General features: G+C 54.2%; 1 protein-coding gene across 1 annotated transcript in view; it reads left to right on the top strand.

Annotated features, from left to right (window-relative positions):
* Nucleotides 1-21,594, top strand: part of UBXN7 (UBX domain protein 7) — an 86,836-nt gene extending 65,242 nt beyond the window's left edge. The window contains 3 exon segments of the mRNA XM_029061146.2: nucleotides 11,979-12,372; nucleotides 12,534-12,613; nucleotides 18,818-21,594. Of these exon segments, the coding sequence (XP_028916979.1) occupies nucleotides 11,979-12,372; nucleotides 12,534-12,613; nucleotides 18,818-18,979 (636 nt within the window). The 3' untranslated portion in view covers nucleotides 18,980-21,594.
* Nucleotides 21,595-21,939: the final 345 nt, after the last annotated feature.

Raw genomic sequence — 21,939 nt, 5'->3', positions numbered from 1 at the left:
CAGAAGGTCGTGGCTTCTGATCCCGCCTCCGCCACCTGTCCGCCGGGTGGCCGGGGGCAAGTCGCTTCACTTCCGCGGGCCTCGGTTCCCTCGTCTGGAAAATGGGGATGAAGACTGTGAATCCCATGCGGGACAACCCGATTACCCTGTATCTACCCCAGCGCTTAGAACGGTGCCCGGCACAGAGTAAGCGCTTAACAGATACCTTGTCTATTGGAATCAGTATTATCATTCAGCATCACCCCCCCCCCCCCCCCCCCCCCCCGTGCGTCTCTAGTAAACAGAAAATAAGAATCAGGTGACGGGGGTGGCGAGGGGAATGTCTAAGAGTGGCCGTCCCGTGGCGGAGAGAGCGGTCTGTGGCGGGGATTTGCCGTCAACACGGCCCCCTCCCTTTGCGTCCCACTCCCCCGTCCGAGGACTCAGAGATCTCTGCGGAGCTTGCCTAGGTTTATACGTAGCGAACCGCCAAGTGGGAGGAAAAGAGAGAAGCGGTGTGGCCTAGTGGAGAGAGCAGGGGGCCGGAGAGACAGAGGACCTGGTTTCTCATCCCGGCTCCGTCTCCTGTCTGCTGTGTGACCTTGAGCCATTCTCTTCCCTTCTCTGGGCCTCAGTTCCCTCAGCTGGAGAACAGATGAAAACTCTGAGCCCCGTACGGGACAAGGACTTGTGTCCGACCTGACGAGCTTACAGTTAGCCCTTTGCCTAGTGGGCTGCCCGGCACACAGTAGACGCTTAACAAATACCATTTCGAAACAAAAAACCCAAAACCCTAGAGACTCCAGAAAGCCTCTCAAATCTTACCACTCCATCTAGAGCTTGGCATTCGACTCCCTAGATCCCATCCCAAACCAGACGTGAGGATCTGGGGGTTTTATTTATTTCTCCCGAGCCAGGGAAGCGCCCTCGTCGGTCAGACGAGAGGGCGAATTGTCCGTCCAGGCGCGGCCCGTCCGGTCCTCGTTCTCCGACCGGATTTGACGGCCGATTCCGTGTCTTTGCTGGCCCGGTACAGTCTTCTCCTGCTGCTCCCGGGAACCTACGGCACTAGGAAAGGGTTATGAGAACTGCCTGTTCATTGACAAATACCAGGGGCCTGGTGATGATGATAACCATGGTAATAATTATAATAATTATGGCATTTGTTAAGCGCTTACTATGTGCCAAGCCCTGTTCTAAGCGCGGGGGTAGTCGCAAGGTCATCAGGTCGTCCCACGTGGGGCTCACGGTCTTCATCCCCATTTTGCAGATGAGGGAACTGAGACACAGAGAAGTCAAGCGGCTTGCCTCAAGTCACACGACGGACAAGCGGCAGAGGTGGGATTAGAACCCACGCCCTCTGACACTCAACCCCGGGTTCTTTCCGCTATCACGCTGCTTATTAATAAGTGCTTGTTATGTCCCAAGCACTGGGATGAACGCAAGTCTATCAGGTTGGACACAGTCCCTGCCGCACGTGGAGCTCACACTCTTATCCCCATTTTCCAGAGGCACGGACAAGTTGAAGTGCCTGCCCGAGATCACACAGCAGATACGTGGCAGGGCCATGATTAGAACTCAGGTCCTCCTGGCTCCCGGACGCGCACTCTGTCCACTAAGCTACGCCTAAGCCAATGGGGCGCCTTCCCCGTGGGAAACAGCGTCTTTGGCGTCTCCGACCCCAGAGAGGCCCCTAAACCAGCCCAGGATTGTCACCCCCGGCGTCGAGGCCCCGAAGACATAGTAGGTGCCTGTATCTTGCTGACCCCGGTGGCCCCCCACCACACGGCACTCAGCCGGTCAGCTGTATTTATTGAGCGCTTACTGTGTGCAGAGCACCGTACTAAGTGCTTGGGAGAGGACAGTACAACAGACAGACCCATTCCCGGCCTTCAGTGCAGGCTACCCGTGGACCGAATGTGGACGTGTCCTCTCTGCACGCGGACTCTCTCGCTCTCTCCCTCTAAATATATGTATACACTGAGCCCCGCTGCCTCTCATAATATACAAATTTCATATATAAAATATAATAAATGTATACATATAGTGTAAATATATTTATATATTTTGAGAAGCAGCGTGGCTCAGTGGAAAGAGCCCGGGCTTGGGAGTCAGAGGTCATGGGTTCTAATCCCGGGTCCGCCACTTGACAGCCGTGTGACTTTGGGCAAGTCGCTTCACTTCTCTGGGCCTCAGTTACCTCACCTGTAAAATGGGGATGAAGACTGCGAGACAACCTGATTACCTGCGTCTGCCCCAGCGCTTAGAACGGTAACTGTGAGCCGTCATCGGGCGGGGATTGCCTCTGTCTGTGGCCGAATTGTACATTCCAAGCGCTTAGTACAGTGCTCTGCACATAGCACTCAATAAGTACTGTTGAATGAATATAGTAAGCGCTTAACAAATACCGTCATTACTATTCTGTATATTTTGCCCTCTTCGTACGGGTTCCTTCTCTTTCATGAGAGTGTCCAAAGGCCCAGGCTCTCTTTCGCAATTCTCTCGTACTGTCAAAAGCGCTTAGCATGTGCTCCGCACAAAGCAAGCGCTCAACGAAAACTATCGATGGATTGATTGGTTGGTCATCCCAGGCCACCGCTAGACTCGATGTCCAAGGGCCCAACGCAGTGCACCGGAAGCATTGTCCAGCCTCTGAACTTGAGCTAATAGCTAGCTAGTATTCATTCATTCAGTAGTATTTATTGAGCCTTATTATGTGCAGAGCACTGTACTAAGCGCTTGGAATGGACAATTCAGCAACAGATAGAGACAATCCCTGCCCAACGACGGGCTCACAGTCTAATCGGGGATCACAGACAGCAAAGCGAAACAGAACAAAACAAAAACAAGGCGACATTATCACGACAGATAGAATCAAGGGGATGGACACCTCATTAGCAGAATAAATAGGGTAATAAATAATATGTACAAATGAGGACAGTGCTGAGGGGAGGAGCAGAGGCAGCAGAGGGAAAGGGGGAGCTCAGTCTGGGAAGGCCTCCTGGAGGAGGTGAGCTCTCAGTAGGGCTTTGAAGAGGGGAAGAGAGTTAATTTGGCGGACGTGAGAAGGAGCCGGGATGTGGGAGTTGAAGACCAAAGGGTGCCCGGGGAGGCCACCAGCTTTATCTTTTCCCCTGGATGAGGCCAAAGAAGGCAGGATGCGCTAAGACCCAAAGCTCCTTGTGGGCAGGAATCGTGCCTCCCAGCTCTGCTCTACTCTCCCAAGCGCTCAGTACAGCACCCGCGAGCCTCCGGCTGCGAAGCCAGTCTCCCTCCCCGACCCCGGCTTGAAGGGCCTCCCTCTGGGAGGGTCATTTGGTCAAATTACCTAATAATAACGTCGGTGTGTGTTAAGCGCTCACTACGTGCCGAGCGCTGTTCTAAGCGCTGGGGTAGATGCAAGGTCATCAGGTTGTCCCACGGGGGGCTCACAGTCTTAAACCACACTGTACGTAAATCACGGGCCTTCTCGGGAAACTACGTCCGATTCCAGACCACCCCCCGAGGCCACTCACCGGTGTACACCCAAAAAAGAACCCCTTGACCGTGTGGTGAGAAATTCATTCAGTCGTATTTATTGAGCGCTTCCTACGTGCAGAGCACTGTCCTAAGCGCTCGGAGTGTAGAAACTCAAGTATGATTTCGCCAGAGCCGTAGAATCGGAACCATCCCCGGCCCGTGGAGCGTGCGCTCTTCCTGGGGCCCACGTGAAATCTGAGCCGTGCCTTCTTGTGGCTCACAGGGGAGGCAAGATCAGGACATTGAAGGCTCTCCTTCAAAAGGCCCGAGAGACGGGTTCCGCAGCCTGGTTTTTGAGACCGTCCACCTCCACCTGTCCTCCCCTTTCACTCTTGGGCCGCTCCCGGGTCGGGCCCGTCTCAACAGCCCTTCGCCAGACCCGTCACCCAGTGGGACCGGAGGGTGGGCGGGTGAAGAAAGGCCCGTGTAAAATTCAGATGGTCGACGACTGTTTCCATTGATTCTCCAGTGGAGGAAAAAGGCGAGAGAAAGGGGCCCCACTGGGCTGCTTTTACCAACCTTGTCAAGCCATCGGTCGATTTCTTGAGCGCTCACTAAGGGCCAAGCACCGTACTGAGCGCTTGGGAGAGTGCAGCAGAATCGGTAGGCATGTTCCCTGCCCACGAGAAGCTTATAGTCTATTGCCCGTCGCCCTGGTTGCGCGTTCGTCTTCTCCCTCGTCCGCCCTCACCGACTGTGAGCCCCTGGTGTGCGGAGAGTCAGCGTGGCTCGGTGGAAAGAGCCCGGGCTGGGGAGTCAGAGGTCATGAGTTCGAATCCCCACTCTGCCACTCGTCAGCTGTGTGACTGTGGGCAAGTCACTTAACTTCTCTGGGCCTCCGTTGCCTCGTCTGTAAAATGGGGATGAAGACTGTGAGCCTCACGTGGGACAACCCGCTGACCCTGTATCTGCCCCAGTGCTTAGAACAGTGCTCTGCACATAGTAAGCGCTTAACAAATACCAACGTCATTATTATTATTATTATTATTTAGTTCAACCTGCTCTGCGTAAGCGCAAGCATTCAGTACAGTGTCCGTGCATTTTGGGCACTGAGGAGGTGATACTGATGGCAGTGAGCGCTCTCTAGATACGGGTTAGTGGATAGAACATGGGCCTGGGAGGACCTGGGTTCTAATTCCGACCCCGCCACATCTGCCGTGGGACTTTGGGCAAGTCACGTCATGTCTCCACTTCTGTTACCTTCATCTGTAAAATGGGGGACAAGACCGGGGGCCCCATGTGGGACAGGGACTGTGTCCAACCTGATTAACCTGTGTCTACCTCAGTGCTTGGCACATAGTAAGTGCTCAACAAGCATCATAATGAGTATTCTCCTCTTTAGACGGCCGATTTTCACAAGCTGCTCCAAACCAACTGCCAGAAGGGATGTGGAATATAACAGTGCGGTGGCGTAGGGTTGTACCACAGAAGTTTGGTTTTGGTTTTGGTTTTTTGCAGTGTTTTTTTCTTTAAAATAGTGTTTGTTAAGCACCACCTATGTGCCAGGCACCAGACTAAGCACTGGCGTAGATACCAGCTAATCATGTTTCCACATGGGCCTCCGTCTTAATCCCCATTAAACAGATGAGGTAACTGAGGCCCAGAGAGTCACAAGGTCATGGGTTCTAATCCCAGCCCTCCCACTTGTCTGTTGTGTGGTCTCGGCCAAGTGGAAAGAGCCCGGGCTTGGGAGTCAGAGGTCGTGGGTTCTAATCCGGGCTCCGCCACTTATCAGCTCTGTGACTTTGGGCAAGTCACTTCACTTCTCTGGGCCTCAGTTCCCTCATCTGTAAAATGGGGATGAAGACTGTGAGCCCCACGTGGGACAACCTGATTACCCTGTATCTACCCCAGTGCTTTCAGAACAGTGTTTGGCACATACTAGTAAGCGCCGAGAAGCAGCGTGGCTCAGTGGAAAGAGCCCGGGCTTGGGAGTCGGAGGTCATGGGTTCGAATGCCGGCTCTGCCACTTGTCAGTCGTGTGACTGTGGGCGAGTCACTTCACTTCTCTGGGCCTCAGTTTCCTCATCTGTAAAATGGGGATGAACTGTGAGCCTCACGTGGGACAACCCGATGACCCTGTATCTCCCCCAGCGCTTAGAACGGTGCGCTGCACATAGTAAGCACTTAACAAATACCAGCATTATTATTATTATTATTATTAACAAATACCATTATCATCATTATTTGTTGTTATTATTCTCTGTGCCTCAGTTACCTCATTGGTAAAATGGAGATTGAGACCGTGAGCCTCATGTGGGACAGGGACTGTGTCCAACCCAATCTGCTTGTATCCACCCCAGCGTTTAGTACGGTGCCCGGCATGTAGTAAGCGCTTAATAAATACCACAGTTATTATTATTGGCAGTGACCTGCCCACGGTCCCCCAGCAGACAAGTGGTGGAGCCAGGATTAGAACCCAGGTCCTCTATCTCACAAGCCCGTGCTCTATGGTCATCTACGTGACGAAAGAGCGTTCCACCTTAGTACAGTGCTCTGCGCAGAGTAAGCGCTCAGTAATTACGGTCGAATGAAACAAACAGTTCACATTTTCCTGTCCCGCTCAGGTCTCAGAGTAACCACAGTCAGCTGCCTGTTAAGAGTGTGAGAGCCCCATTTGGGACGGGGACTGTATCCAACCTGATTAACTTCTCAGTACCCCTCCGTTTAGAGCGGTGCTTGGCACATACAGTAAGCCCTTATCAAGTACCGTAATTATTATTTATTACTCGTAACTCCTCAGATCCTTCCATCAGTCCATCTTCCAAGGTAACCTCTCCAGTTGTGTCTCTCCCCACCAACTCCCCGATCGGGTGAAGGCCGTTTCAGAAACTGATCAGGGCGGACGTTGGTATACAGCGGTGGGCCTGGCAAGGGGGTGCCCGTTCACCGACCCTCCTCCTCAGCACTTGCTAGCGACCCGTGTCTCGCTCCCCGGTGGGCGAATCCATCTGGATAGAGTCCGGTCCCGGCAAGTTGGCGCGAAGGCAGCCCGTCGAACGTCCCCAGAGATATCAGGGGGCGGCTCACCGGCCGACTCTGCAGACAGGGTTCGATTCCAACAGACAGGGCGCGACGGTCGGCCGTACGTTCCCGTCTCGGTGGACGGGCGGACCTGGGTGTCCTCCACCGACCCGCTGCTCCACTAGAGGAGGACCTGAGAGGTATCCGGCGACCGCGTCGGAAGCTAGGTTTCAGTTCGGGGCCGAAGCGGAGGCCCTGGCATATGAGCGGGAGCTTTCGGGCTGCCTCCCGATTCCTCCCGAATGCTGTTGGACCCGGTGGTGGCACAAGGAGGAGAGATAGAGGATCCTGGCCCTTCCGACTGGTTAAGCCGGGAACGGTGGTAGAGATCCCAGTCTGCTGTGGAAGACCCGACCAGTCCGGGCCCAAGTCGAGCGTTCTCTCAGGCTAATCGGTGAGCCGCTTAGAGGTGGCCCGGAGAGGTGTTTTGGGACTGAGTATCGAGGCCACGCTTCCAGCTAGAAGATCTCCTAGGCGGGTCTGCTTTTCTTTCTGATGCCAACCCCGGGCCGCCGTTCCCGTGGGATGCCCCGTTCTGACGATCCTAGATTGTTTAACCCACCTGGAGTTCACTGGGCGCGAAGTTGGCCCGAGACCGAGGTGATAGGCTCTTCATCTAGACCCTCCGGTTTTTCTCCGATAACAAGTCTCTGGGCGTCTCACCCAATCATTAGGTTTCTGAGGCGTCTGTTCGCCTCCCGCTGCTTCCTCGTGCGGCCCCCCTCCCTCACTCCCTCAACGGCCCCCCCCACCCTTTGAGACCCGTGAGAGCCGCGGCCTAAAATTCCCGAGTCGTGACACTACAACACTCCCCGTGGCGGTGTTTTTTAAGGCCACACGGTCGTCATGCGCGGACCCGCTGTTCGTCCGAAAGGTAGCGTCGGAGTTTCACATCAGTCGGAAACTGTTCTCTTTCTCTCCCCCTCCTCCCCACCCTGATTGCCGGGGAAGACCGTGTTAACTACGAGAAGGGAGCCTTTCCATTACGGGGATTTAATCAGGACACGCAAGCGGTTGACTTGTTCATTTCCCTCGGTGCCCAGCTTAGGATGTGTTGTCTCTAAACTCATTCTAAGCGGTCGATTGTGTGAATTCCCTTTTTTTTCCCTCTGCTGTGGCGGAGGAAGAGATAGGATGTCAGAAACAGATCGTAGCCCACTTAATGAAGGGTCAGGTGGTGATCTCAGCATCTCTTTAGAAACATTCTGCTTTTCTCACTCCCCGTGGCCGTTACCGTCCGTCCGGATGTGGCTTCCGGCTAGGAGATGCGCTTCGGTAAAGCCCTCTTTCAGCTCCACCTTTTTGAGACCCACGGCGGGACCGGTCGCTCTGTCGGCTTGACGGAACCGATCCCGAACCATCTATCTAGGAACCCGGATCTCGGCTCATTCTACCACGAGCCTGTTTTTTTATATCCCCCCCGACCTCCGGCCCGAGCGTCCTGTCACCGAAGCGGACCGACAGTCATTCTGGGGCCGACGGTTTCACGGGAGATCGTGAAAACAGATTTTACGTGGGTTCACGTGGCCGGCTTAAACTCTCCCTGGAGCCGAAGAGTGTCCGCGCTCCATTTAATCGCCCCCCGGGTGCGGCTGGAGCCACGCTTTGATCATCTGCCACGGCCTGCTCTTCCACCTCCGGAGAACGGAGGGTCGTTTGATATAACCCGGGTTCTCCGAAGGCGGAGGGGGGGACCACGTCAGGGGATGCCACGGACCCCCGTCTCCGCTCGGGAGGGTGGCGCTTTCTTCCTCGAGTCCTAACAGAGTCGATTCGCGTCGCCAGGACGTCAGCCCCGGGGGAGACTAGCGAGGGAAGGGCGACCCGGGCCGCTCCCTCGAGGGAGGACCGGGGCCTGACACCCTCACTTTCCTCCTGACAGGACAGCCTTTGAGCTTTTACGTGAAGGAGTCCAGAGGACATCTGGGAACAGATACTAGACTGATATCTCCAGACACCTTTGGAGAGCTCAGATTATGGTAAATAACCCTTGTTTATCTGGGTCTTTGGGAGGATAGCCGTCTCCGTTTGGAATAGTAAATCCTCCTCCGGGGTTGAGAGGAGGACCGGTCGGTAGACCGTTTTCCCCGCGGTTTAAGACGGCTCCCCGAGAGGAACCGTGAGCACCTTGAAGGGAAGAATCCAGAGACTCCGTTAGTTTTCGAAGCGATGCGGTCCTCTGGAAGGGTTCTTCTCCACAAAAGTATTTCAGAGCGCCTCGCAGGGTGCTCGACACTGTGTAGAACTCAGCTTCTAGGATCTCTAATAGCTCCTTCAAGAGAAGACTATCCCCGTACCCCAAAACGTAGTTCTGAACTCTCGAGTCGGAGGCCTGAGGTGTGCGGGTCGGAAACCTGTGTGTACTGACCTCGGCGCCGGTCTCGTCACGGCGAAGTCATTTAGTTCGGATGATTAGATCGGTAAGTATTCAAATGGTTTAAGCCCGCAGAGATGGTGCGATTGACCGAATAAAGGATCGTAAGTGATGGGAGATCATTCTGAGGTCCACAGCTGCAGTGAACCGCGGTACGAAGTTAAATCGGGCATCGTGCAGCACCCGGTGGCATTTGGGCAGAGAAATGGAGCCTCTAATTTTAAAACCGGGGCCTCGTAAGAACAGTAAAGCCTCGTCTTTCACGGATGTCTTGATGTTCATTTTTTTTTTTTTAACATGGTGACCTTTAATGGGGGTCGTTGCACTTGAATTTGCTTCCTCTATGCACCCTTCCGCCCGGCCCTCAGCACGTACATACGAATCCGTAATTTATATTCGTGTCTGTCTCACCCTCTAGACTGTAAGCTCCTTGTGGGCAGGGAACGGGTACACCGATTCCGTTACACCGTACTCTCCCAAGTGCTCAGTCCAGTGCTCTGCACATAATAAAGGCCTAGTCCAGTTGTCCGCACACAAGGAGCGCTCAATAAATACCAATCGGTCAGTCGCGCGGAGAGCGCAACCGAGTTGGTAGACATTTTCCCGTATGATCGATGGTTTCTCAGGGTGTTCCAGCTTATCTGGGGCCCACCTGACGGGAGGAGGAAGACGTCCGCTCCGTCCCAGCCCTGCCGTAAAGCGAAAGGGCGGCTCCCGTCGGCCTCCGGGGATCCGGGAGGCGTTCCGCCGGAGGTCCTCCACCCCCAGAGTCCGACGGGGTAGTGAGCGGCAACAGCCGCCGCCTCATCGTCCCCCGGATGGATCGGGGAGCCAGCAGACGGCGGGGAGGGAGAGTACGTCCTCTCTTCTGCTTCTGGTCTCTGGGGGAAAACTCATCTAGAGAGAGGGTGTGTGTATGGGGAGGTGTTGGGGTGTAAAGGTGGGGGGTGGGGTCGATTCTCTTTTTTCTTTTCTTCCCCCGATCTTAAGTAAACGATAAAGGCAGCTCTGTTCATCGGTTTCATTCCTTTGGGCTCTATGCAGTATCACCATGTTTGCTGCTAATTTTGCCAGTCACGTAGAAGTACTTTTCAGTATTTTAAAAGTTCAGCTTGTGTGTGACTGGTATAATCACAGTTTACGGCCCCTCCACAGGAATTAGTTTTCCGCGTCTGGTTTTCGGGGAATTTGGCTCTCTCTCGATTTCGAATTGGCCCGAAGGCCTTCCAGAAATGAATTCCCTTGTCCATCCGGGTATCTCCTCACAGTTTGGATAGAAATAACTTTAGTTTCACTGTAGTGTCAGCTCTGCCCAGTCCCTGCCCGGAATTATTTCAGAATAACTTTGGTCCTGCCCAGATTTATTCTGCACACTGTGGTTTTTTGGATGGTATTTGCTGCCCTCAGAGTTTTTAAGAACCACTTAGGGGACCGTGAGGTTTTCCCGTTATTATTTGGAAAAGCTAGACACGCTTTTCGTCCGTGTCCCGATTTGCTCACGGGAGAGATTGGAGGGCTTCTCATCTTGCCCACCTGGAAGTTCTTAGTCTATTCCCAAACTGAGCGGTGATATTGAGGCTTGAAAAGCGTGAACCCGTGTGAGGAAACCGATTCTAGCGTTAGGGGTTTGCGCGGTCGGTCGATGGGTGGTATTTATTGAACACTCTACCGTACGCCGAGCGTTGTACTAAGCGCTTGGGAGAGTTCGGTAGAACAGAGATCGGAGGCACGTTCCCTGGCCACGAGGAGCTTCCCGTCTAGTCGGGGAGCCTGACGTTAAAACCGGATACAGGTAAGGGAGGTGGGGCTGGGGTGGGCCGAGTATCGCAGTGCTTCGGGGGAATGTGGGGCTGGGGTGAGGAGGGCATCAGAGATGACAGACCCCATTCATTCATCCAGTCGTATTTATTGAGCGCTTACTGTGTGCAGAGCGCTGTACTGACCCCACTACGGTCAGTCTGAAGGGAGGGCAAATAGGTGGGGACGTGAGGAGGGGGTTAGGCAGGGAAGGCTTCTTGGAGGAGATAATGATAATAACCATAATAATAAATAACTGTGGTATTTATTAAGTGCCGTGTGTGCCGGGCACTGTTTTAAGCTCTGGGGTGGATACAAGATAATCAGGTGGGACACGGTCCCTGTCCTACGTAGGGCTCACAGTCTTCATCCCCATTTTACAGATGAGGGGACTGAGGCACAGCGACTTGCCCCAAATCACCTGGCAGACTAGTGGTGGAGCCAGAATTAGAACCCGGGTCCCTTCTGACTCCCAGGCCCGGGCTCGATCCACCAGGCCACGCTGCATCGCTGCGGTGTGATTCGTGGAGATGCCATCTGCCTGACAGATGTGAAGGGGGAGGGAGTCGCAGGCCAGAGGGAGGACTCGGGCAAGGGGACGTGGGCAAGACAGATGAAATGGAGGCCCAGAGAGCCAGTTGGCGTTAGCGCTGCTCGGACTCCCTCGCCCCCGGCGGCTTGTTCCCGTGCGAGGAGGCGAAACGCTGTCAAGGGTCTTGGTGGGCCGAGCCCTTAGTACAGCGCTCTGCACGTAGTGGGCGCTCAATAAATACTATTGAATGAATGAGCCCGCGAGTCCCCGAAGCCCGAGCACCTGATCCGGCGGGGGCCGCCTCGGGACCCCCCGTGGACTTGCCGCTTTTCAGGATTCCGGTGGGGCCCGTCCACCCTACACTGTGGCCTAAGGGAGGCTTCACCCCCGACGGACGGCACAGCTCCCGCCGACGTCCCCCACCTCGCGGAGCCACGACCAGCACGCGGGTCTCTCCGTCCCAGCGCCGCCCTCTTTCCCCCGAAAGAACGACGGGCCGGTGGTCGCGGGGAAGAAGGGGCGGGGGGGGGGAAGCGGGACAGCCCAGATCGAGGGAGAGGGCGAAGAAGCGGACCCCGGTTCCTCTCCCTCCGTCTGAGAGGAAGAACCCGCTCGCTGGCGAGGAAAGGGTTTCCTTACCCGCTCGTTCAACCCGCGGCGCTGCCGGTGGTTTTCCTGACTGTGTGTTTCCTTCCACATGTCTCGTCTCTCTGATCTCCCTCCCGACGGATCGATCCGGGCGGCATCCGACAGGAGAGCCTCATCGACGCAAGCGAGGACAGCCAGCTGGAAGCCGCCATCAGGGCCTCCCTGCAGGAGACGCATTTCGATTCCACCCAGCCGAAGCAGGACAGCCGCTCCGACGACGAGTCCGAATCGGAGCTCTTCTCCGGCAGCGAGGAGTTCATCTCCGTCTGCGGCTCCGACGACGACGAAGAGGCGGATAATCCCGCCAAGTTTAGGAAGTCACCCCACAAAGACTTGGGGCACAGGAAAGAGGAGAGTCGGAGGGCTCCCGCTGAGCCCCCGGCCAGGACTGAGCCCGGGTCGGCGGCGAACCGTCAAGGACTGTGTGGCACGGATTCGGAAATCCTGGAGGGGTCGCCTGAGAAGACGGCCGGACTCACGGGGGCCCTGGATGCAAATGGTGAGTCGGGGGGCGGGGGGAGTCCCCACGCCCCCGCCCCGCGTTGGGATACGTATGCGAAGGGGAGTAGGGGGAGCCGACCCCCGTCCAGATCTCGCTCTGCTCTCGGACGACGTCTCCCCCGCCCCTCTCTGATGTGTTTTTCTCCCCCCTTGCCCTAGGACCAAAAGCACAACTCATGTTGAGGTATCCAGATGGAAAGAGGGAACAGATTTCTCTTCCAGAACAAGCTAAGCTTCTAGTAAGTAAACGAACACTCCCCTGAAGCATTCGCGGGGTGCGGAGGAGAGCTACGTGAGTAGCTCTACATGTCGACAGATATCCCAAGTCCAGAGAAACCCGGTTAGTTGCTTTGCTACCCACCACCTTTTTTTCTGTTTTGCTTTGTGTTGGGATTTGGGGGGGCTTTTTTTGTGGTTATTATGGTATTTGTTAAGCGCTTACTATGTGCCGGGCACCGTCCCAGACTCTCGGGTAGATACAAGTCTGTTGGGTTGAACCCAGTCCGCGTGCCACGTGGGGCTCCCGGTTTTCAGCCCCGTTTTCCGGGTGAGGGAACCGAGGCCCAGAGAAGGGACTCGGCTAGGGTCACCCGGCAGAGAAGCGGCGGAGCGAGCCGGCGCCAGAACCCGGGGCCTTCGGAGTCCCAGCCTCGTTGAGGCAATTCACAGGCTCCGGTCTGTCGCGGGGACTTCCTAGGGTGTGGAAGATCGCAGTCAGTCGGCGCTATTTCCTGAGCACTCGGTCTGTGCGGAGCACTGCACTGAGCGCTCGGGAGAGCACAGGAGAGTAAGTAGGCACAATCCCTGCCCTCGGGGAGCTTGCGGTGTAGCAGGGAAGCACCGGATATCAAGATGAAATCAAAGGTAGGAGAAGCTACGGAGCATAAGGATCCAATAATGATAATAACAACGTTGGTACTGTTAAGTGCTTACTATGTGCAGAGCACTGTTCTAAGCGCTGGGGTAGATGCAGGGTCATCAGGTTGTCGCCCATGAGGCTCACAGTCTTAATCCCCATTTTACAGATGAGGAAACTGAGGCACAGAAGAGTGAAGTGACTTGCCCAGAGTCACACAGCTGATAAGTGGCAGAGCGGGGATTCGAACCCATGACCTCCGACTCCCAAGCCCGGGCGCTTGCCACAGAGCCACGCCGGTCTGTACTTAAGTGCTAAGGGTGTCCAGACTTAAAGGCATAGGTGATAAAGCAGTGTGGCCTAATGGAAAGAGCCCGGGCCTGGAGGTCAAAGGACCTGGGTTCTAATCCCAGCTCTGCCACTTGCCCGCTGTGTGATCTTGGGCAAGTCACTTCTCTGCGACTCAGTTAATGTGGGGATTAATTCCTACTCCCCCTTACTTAGACTGCGAGCTCCCTTTGGGACTGCGACCTTGTGTCCCTGAGCTTAGCGTGGTGCTCAACACGTAGTAAATGCTTATCGTACCGTAATTATTATAAAGAAGGGGATGAAAATAGGATGGGGGAGATGAGAGGTTAGTCGGGGGAGGGTTCCTAGGGGAGATGCGGTTTTAGTTGGGCTTCCAAGATGGGGAGGAGAGTGGCGTGTCGGATATGAAGGAGGAAGGGATTCCAGGCAGAGGGCGGGGCGCGCACACGAGTTTGATGGTGAGAGAGACGAGGTGGAGGCGAGTGAGTAGGTTGGTTTTGGAAGAGCGAAGTGTCAAGCTGAGTTGTCACCTCCCTTCTCTCCTTCTCCATCCCAGCGCGCACACTCCGCTCCTCTGATGCCGCTCACCTTCTCCCTGGCCCTCGTCCTCGCCTGGCCCGCCGTCGACCCCTGGCCCGCGTCCTGCCTCTGGCCTGGGACGCCCTCCCTCCTCAAATCCGCCAAACCAGCACACTTCCCCCCTCAGAGCCCTACTGTGAGCTCACCTCCTCCAAGAGGCCTTCCCAGACTGAGCCCCGCTTTTTCCTCAGCTCCCCCCCTTCCGCGTCACCTCAACGCTCTCCCTTTGCCCTTCCCCCCCTTCCCTGCCCCACAGCATTTACGTCTATATGTATACATCTATTCATTTATATTGATGCCTGTTTACGTATTTCGATGTGTACATATCTATAATTCTATTTATATCGATGCCTGTTTACTTGTTTTAATATCTGTCTCCCCCCCTTCTAGACTGTAAGTCCGGTGTGGGCGGGGGATTGTCTCTATTGCTTAAGGGTACTTTCCAAGCGCTTAATGCAGTGCTCTGCACACAATAAGTGCTCAATACATACGATTGATTAGTGAAGGAATGTAATGGGAGAAGAGAGAGACTAGGTAGAAGATAGAGCTAATTGAATGCCTTAAAGGCAACTCTGAGGGGTTTCTGTCTGTGGAGTTGGATGGGTAGAAAAATGGGCGCAGAGTAGGGTGGAGAGGGGAGGAGCTGGGAGGAGGGAGGCAGCCAGAACGAAGGGCAGGTTGCGAATACTGAAGTGCCTGAGGTGGCACGGAAGTGCTCAAATGGCACGAGGCAACAGGAGAGACGAGACATTAATCACAGAAGGCCTCCTGGAGCAGATGAGAATTCAGAAGGACTTTGCCGACGAGGAGACTCGATGGACTGACGGACCTGAAGGCAGAGGCGACGGAAGGAGGGCCCGAGCCGTAGGGGAGGCGAGGAAGGGGCCCGGCGAGCGGGTCTGAGCCAGAGGGGAATGAAGCTGAGGAGTAGCGGGCTGGGGAAGTAGGAGGGAGGAGCTGATTAGGTGGCTCAATCAGCCGGTGGTATTCCTTGAGTGCTTCCCGCCCGCGGAGCACTCTGCTCAGCCCCCGGGAGAGGACGGTGCAATAGACTCGGTAGGCACGATCCCTGCCCACGAAAGGCCCGATGGACAGGAGCGTTCGCTGGTCGCGGAGAAGAACGGGTTAGCCGCCGGCGTATTCCGAGGAGCGTGGGAAAGCGCCCGTAGCGTGAGGTTTTTGAAGAAGTGCGCGCCGTCAGGCGACGTGTGGACGGGAGGGGGGAGAAGCAGGAAGCAGGAAGAAGACCAGCGGGGCGGCTGTTCGGGGGGAGAGAGAAGGGCAGGCGCTGGAAGTGCTGGCGAGGAAGAACCGAGAAGACCCGGCAGCAGACTCAGCCTAGGGGGAGAAACAGAGAGGGGAGACGCATCCCAGAGGTTTGCGGTCCTCTAGACTGTAAGCTCGTAGTGGGCAGGGAACATGCCTGCTAACTCTGTTCTGTTGGACTCTCCCAAGTGTTTAGTACATACGGTCTTTTATTGAGCGCTTACCGTGTGCGGAACACTGTACTAAGCGCTTGGAAAATACAGTACAGCAATAAAAGGAGACAATCGCTGCCCACAGCGGGCTCACAGTCTAGAGCGGGGGAGGCAGACATCAATACAAGTAAACAGACATCAGAATAAATAAATAGAATTATAGATCTATCCATATAGACGTAAGTGCTGCGGGGCCGGGGGATGGGGGAAAGCAGAGAGTGTGTCGTGGTGACGTGGAAGAGAGAGCTGAGGAACAATGGGGCTTGGTCTAGGAAGGCCTCTTGGAGGAGTTGAGCCTTCACTAGGGCTTTAAAAGTGGCGGGGAGAGTGGTTGGCGGATTTGTCGGGGGGGGAGGGCCTTCCAGGCCAGCGGCGGGACGCGGGCCAGGGGTCGGCGACGAGACGGAGGCCCGGCGACAAGGTTAGCGCCAGAGGAACGAAGCGTGTGAGCTGGGTGGTAGAAGGAGAGGTAGGAGGGGGCAGGGGGATGGAGTCCTTTAAAGCCAATGGAGAGAAGGTTTTGTTTGATTGATTCATTCAATAGTATTTATTGAGCGCTTACTCTGTGCAGAGCACAGTACTAGGCGCTTGGAATGTACAGTTCGGCAAGAGAGAGATAATCCCGGCCCAATAACAGGCACACAGGTGTATGGGCAGTCACTGGGGTTTTCTGAGGAGCGGGGTGACGTGTCCAGAACGTTTCTGTAGAAAAATAATCGGGTCAGTAGAGTGAGGTATGGACTGGAGCGGGGAGAGGCAGGAGGCTGGGCGGTCGGCGAGGAGGCGGATGCGGTCATCCGGGCGGGAGAGGGTGACTGACTGTATTAACGTGGTACAGTATGGATGGAGAGGAAAGGGCGGATTTTAGTGATGTCGGGAAGGTGGGACCGACGGGATTTGGTGACGGATTGAATAGGTGGGGTTTAATGCAGGGCAATAGCGTTGAGAAGCAGCGCGGCTCAGTGGAAAGAGTCCGGGCTTGGGAGTCGGAAGTCGTGGGTTCTGATCCCGACTCCGCCACTTGTCAGCTGTGTGACTTGGGGCAAGTCACTTATCTGCTCTGGGCCTCAGTCACCTCATCTGGAAAATGGGGGTTAAGACTGGGAGCCCCACATGGGACAACCTGATCACCTTGTATCCGCCCCGCCAGCGCTTAGAACAGTGCTGAGTTGCACATAGTAAGCACTTAACAAATGCCATTATTATTATTATCATCATCATCCATTTTAACTGCCGTTCCAATCAAAATGTGCTTCTCTTCTCCGACCCTTGCCCTTGGCCCAGCTGAGTCTCCCTCCCCCTTCTCCATTTGTCGACTTGTAGGAAGAACAGGGGAGGTGTTTTTCAGAGCAGCTAGGTCAGCGGGACTAGATCCAGTAGTAGTCAACGCTTTCATTCCTGTCATTTTAAGATGAGGTGACTGAGGCCCAGAGAAGTGAAGGGACTCACCCGAGGTCACACAGCAGACGAGTGGTGGAGCCAGGATTAAAACCCAGGTCCTTCCTACTCCAAGACTCGGGCTCTATCCACTAGGCCACGCCGCTTCTCGTGGCCTAGCAGATAGAACACGGGTCTGGGAGTCAGAAGACCTGGGTTGTAATCCCGGCTCCGCCACTTGTCTGCCCTGTGTGGCGTTGGGCGAGTCACCCAACTCCTCTGTGCTTCAGTTTCCACATCTGTAAAATGAGGATTAAGTCTCTGCTCTGCCTCCCTCCTCCTTAGACCGTGAGCCCCATGTGGGAGAGGGACCGCGTCTGACTGGATTAGCCCCTATTTACCCCAGTGTTTACTGTAGTCCTTGACCCATAATGACCACTTAAATATCATTATTATTGTTGTTCTTATCAAGATTATCATTGCACTCTGCGCCTCAGCAGAAATGTGATTGGCAGGGATAAAAGAGTGCAAGTGGCACTCTTCTATCCATTTGGTCGTCTTCATTGAGCGCACTTACTATGTGCAGAGCGCTCTCCTAAGCACTTGGGAGACCACAGGACAACAATAAACAGACACAGTCCCTGCCCACAACGAGCTTCCAGACTAGAGACTAGCTTACAAGTGCAAAGCTCTGTACTAAGCACGTGGGAAAGCACGACCCAACAGAGTTAGCGGGTGGGATCGTTGCCCACAAGGGCTCAGACAACAGGGCAGACAGACATTGAAAGAGATTATAGACGGGGACATAGAGTATAAGGATATCCAGCGCTTAGAACAGTGCTTGGCACAGAGTGCTCAACAAATACTGTAATTATTATTATTATTGTTAGGTAAATCAAGACTGGGGTGAGCATCAATAACTAATTCCTTTGTCCAAGCTCTCGATCCCAGTCTTCTTCTGGGGCTCAGTGGGCAGGCTGTTGGCACCCGGAGACTGCAACCCATTTATACTACGTGAGCCGGGTTTTTACAAAGCCACACGTTACTACAATTCCTGTAAAATGATGAGCAATCTGACACGTTAAGTAACATAAAAGGAACTTGATTGGAGATTCAAGCTCTCTCTATTTTCTCGCGCATCCAGAGTTCACGGTGAGGATTCCCTAGGGATTAGGGGCGGTGGTCCAAGAAAAAGGAGGAAGCAGGAAAAAATAGTGACAGAGCTGGAGGAGAGTCAGAAACAGAGGAGGATAAATTAGAGAGAGAAACTCTCTTTTTCCCCACACACAGACTCTGTCATCCCTAGTTGATAATCGTCCTCCTTGTAGATCTTCCTAAAACTTAAGCTTTTGCTTCCAGTATCTTCCTTATCCTTCTCACAGCCCCGTGCAGTCAGGAGGAAAGCAAAATCCCCATTTTACCCCGTGGAGTAAGGAGGAAAGCAAAATCCCCATTTTAGAGCCCACAGTTGGTTCTTTGCATTAAGTGGCGGAGCTACTAATAAACTCCGATTCCTCTGCCGCTCAGCTCAGTTGCACTGTCAGCTGGAAACACTGGTATTGCTGCCCCACAAAACGAAAATCAGTATGGAGCCCTAGAGTGTGTCGATGGATTTTTCCTCTCAACTGTGTTTTTGGGAAAGGGATAACTCAGCCATACGCCGAGTGTGATTTATTGAACGGCGAGAAGAGCCGAGGGTGTGAGCCGCATTTCTTCTCCGCGGTTGACCTGCCCAACTGATCCCTCACGGATGGCCATCTCCCCCCACAGCCCCTCGCCCCTCCCCGCTCCCCCGGTCCCTCCGTTGCTAATCGGTCTCGACTGTTTCCGTTCATCTCTTGCAGGCCCTGGTGAAGCACGTCCAGTCCAAGGGTTACCCCAATGAACGTTTTGAACTTCTCACCAACTTCCCCCGAAGGAAGCTCTCTCACCTGGACTATGATGTCACGTTACAAGAGGCAGGCCTCTGTCCTCAAGAGACGGTCTTTGTGCAGGAAAGAAATTAACACCTGGGCCTGACCTCTTAGCTGACCTTTCTTCCCTCTCATCCGTCATACCGAGTCACTGAGTGTGCAGGTGAACTGTCACAGGACCACAGAGCTGAAATCGGGCTTGCCTCCTCCTCCTTCCCCTCCTCTTCCTCCTCCTCCTCCTCCCTTTAGCTCTTGATCTCTTCCGGTCTCTTTCTTTCTCTCCTTCTCCTGTCCTTTTCATCTCTCTTCCCTCTCCTTCCCAATTTGGTGACCAAATGACAAAAAAAAATTTCAGGAGGAGAGGCAATCCCGGCCCTAGCCGAAAGGCATGGGAGCACCATTGGGGAAAGGGAGATTTGCACTTCAGTTTCTTGGAATAAAAAAGGTAATCTGTCCCTTGCATTTCTTGTGGCAAAAGTGGCCAGATTAAAAAAAAAAAAAAAAAGACTTTAATTTCCCTGCCCCGGCCCTCCCGTCTTAAAACAGTGTTCTTTTAAATATATAAATTTTAGGAAATATCATGTGATGAAATTGCCCAGTTTTTTCTTAAATGGAGAAAGTGTATCTTGGGGTTGTTTGTGTTTTCTGTACTTGTTTATTTTGGGGGGGGGGGGGGTTTGTTTTTTTTTCTCAAAACAGGGATCATTGTTCCCTTTCCAAGCCTGACGAGGAATACTGTCCTAGCTGTACATGTTATGAGCAAACCGATTTGCCAGTTACGGAGTAACCTAACTAGAGTACGGGGACTTTCAGGACTCCAGCCGGAGCCCGCCTTCTGCCATGCCTTCTAAGTCACCTGGTTCCCGGTATTGAGGCCTCACCTAGAAGTAGCTCAAGTAAATATTAACGGAGGTCGAGTAATTCTGGGACGTAGATGTTAGATGACTGTTTGCTTGGAAGATCTTCCACCACATTGAAAGTTCTGAGACGAGGAAGCGTGCACGTTTCCTCTAAATCGTTCTCAGGAACTTCCTGGTCAGGGTAAGGTGGTGCTGGGCCGGGAAACGGTAGCCGTCAGTCACGTGGCTGGAGATGGGACACGGATTCGTTCCGGGTATTGATCCCAGGTGCCGTGAAGCACATCACCGAGTTTGGGGAAGGTGGGTCCACGAAGCGGGATCCTTCTGATTCCAGGATGGAGTCCTGAAGCTTCTTGAGAAGCTGCTCGGACCGAATGAGACTAGCCGTCTCTGATAGCTACTTTAAGAGCCCGGCTCGAACCGAAAAATCCTCTTTTAAAATCGGTGATCCTTTAGATCTGCTGCCACCCAAAACCGGGCTTGACTTGCCGTTGAGGTGAGAACCCCGCATCCCCTCGAGTGGAGGAGAGACCGTCTGGCTTGTAGGCACGACATTCAGGAATCTCTTTCCCAGAACGCCCTGCCTTCCGTCCCAGCGCGGCGGAGAGAGCGTCAGTGACCGAGAGTTGCGCCTGTCGAAATCTCCACTTTGGCCCCCTCATACCGCCGATCCTCCTACGGAATGAGCCCGATTTAGTCGTCATTCAGGCCGGCTCACGTCTACACTCTAGGGAGGGAGGAGTGGCTAACGTTGGAAATCACAAGAGTTGAGTTTATTGAAGTTGGGTTTTGTAGGAATAGAGGAAATCCGTAGGCCTCACACCTGGTTCTCAAAGACCGTCCCTCTTTAACGTTGAAGGCTTAAAAAAAACGTAGGGTTATCTCGCAGGATGGTCGACTAGGACGTCTGATGACGGGATGCCTGGCGGGGTGGGAAATGTTGAGGAACTGCGTATCTTTTAGAGGATCCCTGCCAGTGAACCGATGAATGATTGTCCTCACGTTTTCCCGAATCTGTGACGAGGTTTTATGTGTAAGTACGACAGCTGTAAAGATATTTATAAATCTATTTATATCATTGCGACTTCACGCTCTACATCTTCAGTTATCTAGTCGGATTAGCTGTTGAACAACGTCGCTCTCCCGGTTTGCGAGCAGCTTCCGGTTTCTTGCAGGAACGTGGTGCTTGGTCCTGGGGAGTAGGTTTCGGAGCGGTCCTCCAGGTAGCATCTTCCGAGACCTCCGACGGGTTCGCTCGCTTCCTGAGGAAGGGAGCTGAGCCCTGATGAAGGAGGGGACGTGGAGGGGGTCGGTGGAGCCTAACCCTAAACTTCCGGGCCCCATCTGCTGTTGCAGGCCCACCGCCGTGGTTCCTCTCCGTAGACTCCTCTGGCTGATACGGCCTGTGGGATTCGAGGGAGGCAGAGGAGCAGGGCCCGGCCCGATAGCTCCATCCGACTAGTCCGCCGGTTTCTGAGCGGATCGGTCGCTCAGTCATTCGATAGAAAGTTAGTTTCTTCGGTTTTGGCGGGGGTCGTGGTGTTCACGGAGTCAGATTTGAGTCTGTAGGACTGGCCTCCTGATCGGCCACTGGCATACAGTCAGACAGACTCAAAATGACCCGGATACCCCTATCGATTTCCCTTGTTTTGCAGATATCGCCGCCCGTCTACGCCAGGGCCCGAATTAGCTGGATCGCTGAGGGAATACCGGTCCCTCTAGGACTCAAGACTTTAGCGGGTATTTTGGGTTTCCCTGCTGGATAGGATTACAATACAATGAGCCACCCCCCCAATCCCTCCTTTCACTGTGTAAAAAAAGCAAACAAAGAAAAAACATTGGAAATAATGTTGCTCTGTGTCTGTCAGTCTCCCCCAAGGTACCTGTCAACATCAGCTTTGGGCCAGGGAGGTGGCCGTCCCCGTTCTCTGGTAGTGGTTCCACAGTGAGTGTCTTGTCTTTGGAAGTGACTCCAGGGTTGGGCATTTCTCCCCGCAAGGCGACAACGTTGGTCTGGTCCCCTGACTCCGGGACTGTTCTGGATGAGGCGAGAGCCTGTGGCGGTCCCCAGTTGACTTGGGGAAAGGAGGAGAAATGGAGAAGGCAGCCGGTGGACGCCAGCGAGTCAAAGCGCCTATTCCTCCGTAGCATCATTGAAGGTTTTTTTTTTACCCCTATCCTCGTGACTCCCTT

Source organism: Ornithorhynchus anatinus, chromosome 1, assembly GCF_004115215.2.
Source record: "Ornithorhynchus anatinus isolate Pmale09 chromosome 1, mOrnAna1.pri.v4, whole genome shotgun sequence".
NCBI lineage: Eukaryota > Metazoa > Chordata > Mammalia > Monotremata > Ornithorhynchidae > Ornithorhynchus > Ornithorhynchus anatinus.
Note: the sequence above shows the minus strand (reverse complement) of the source record. Positions and strands in the feature narration are given on the sequence as shown.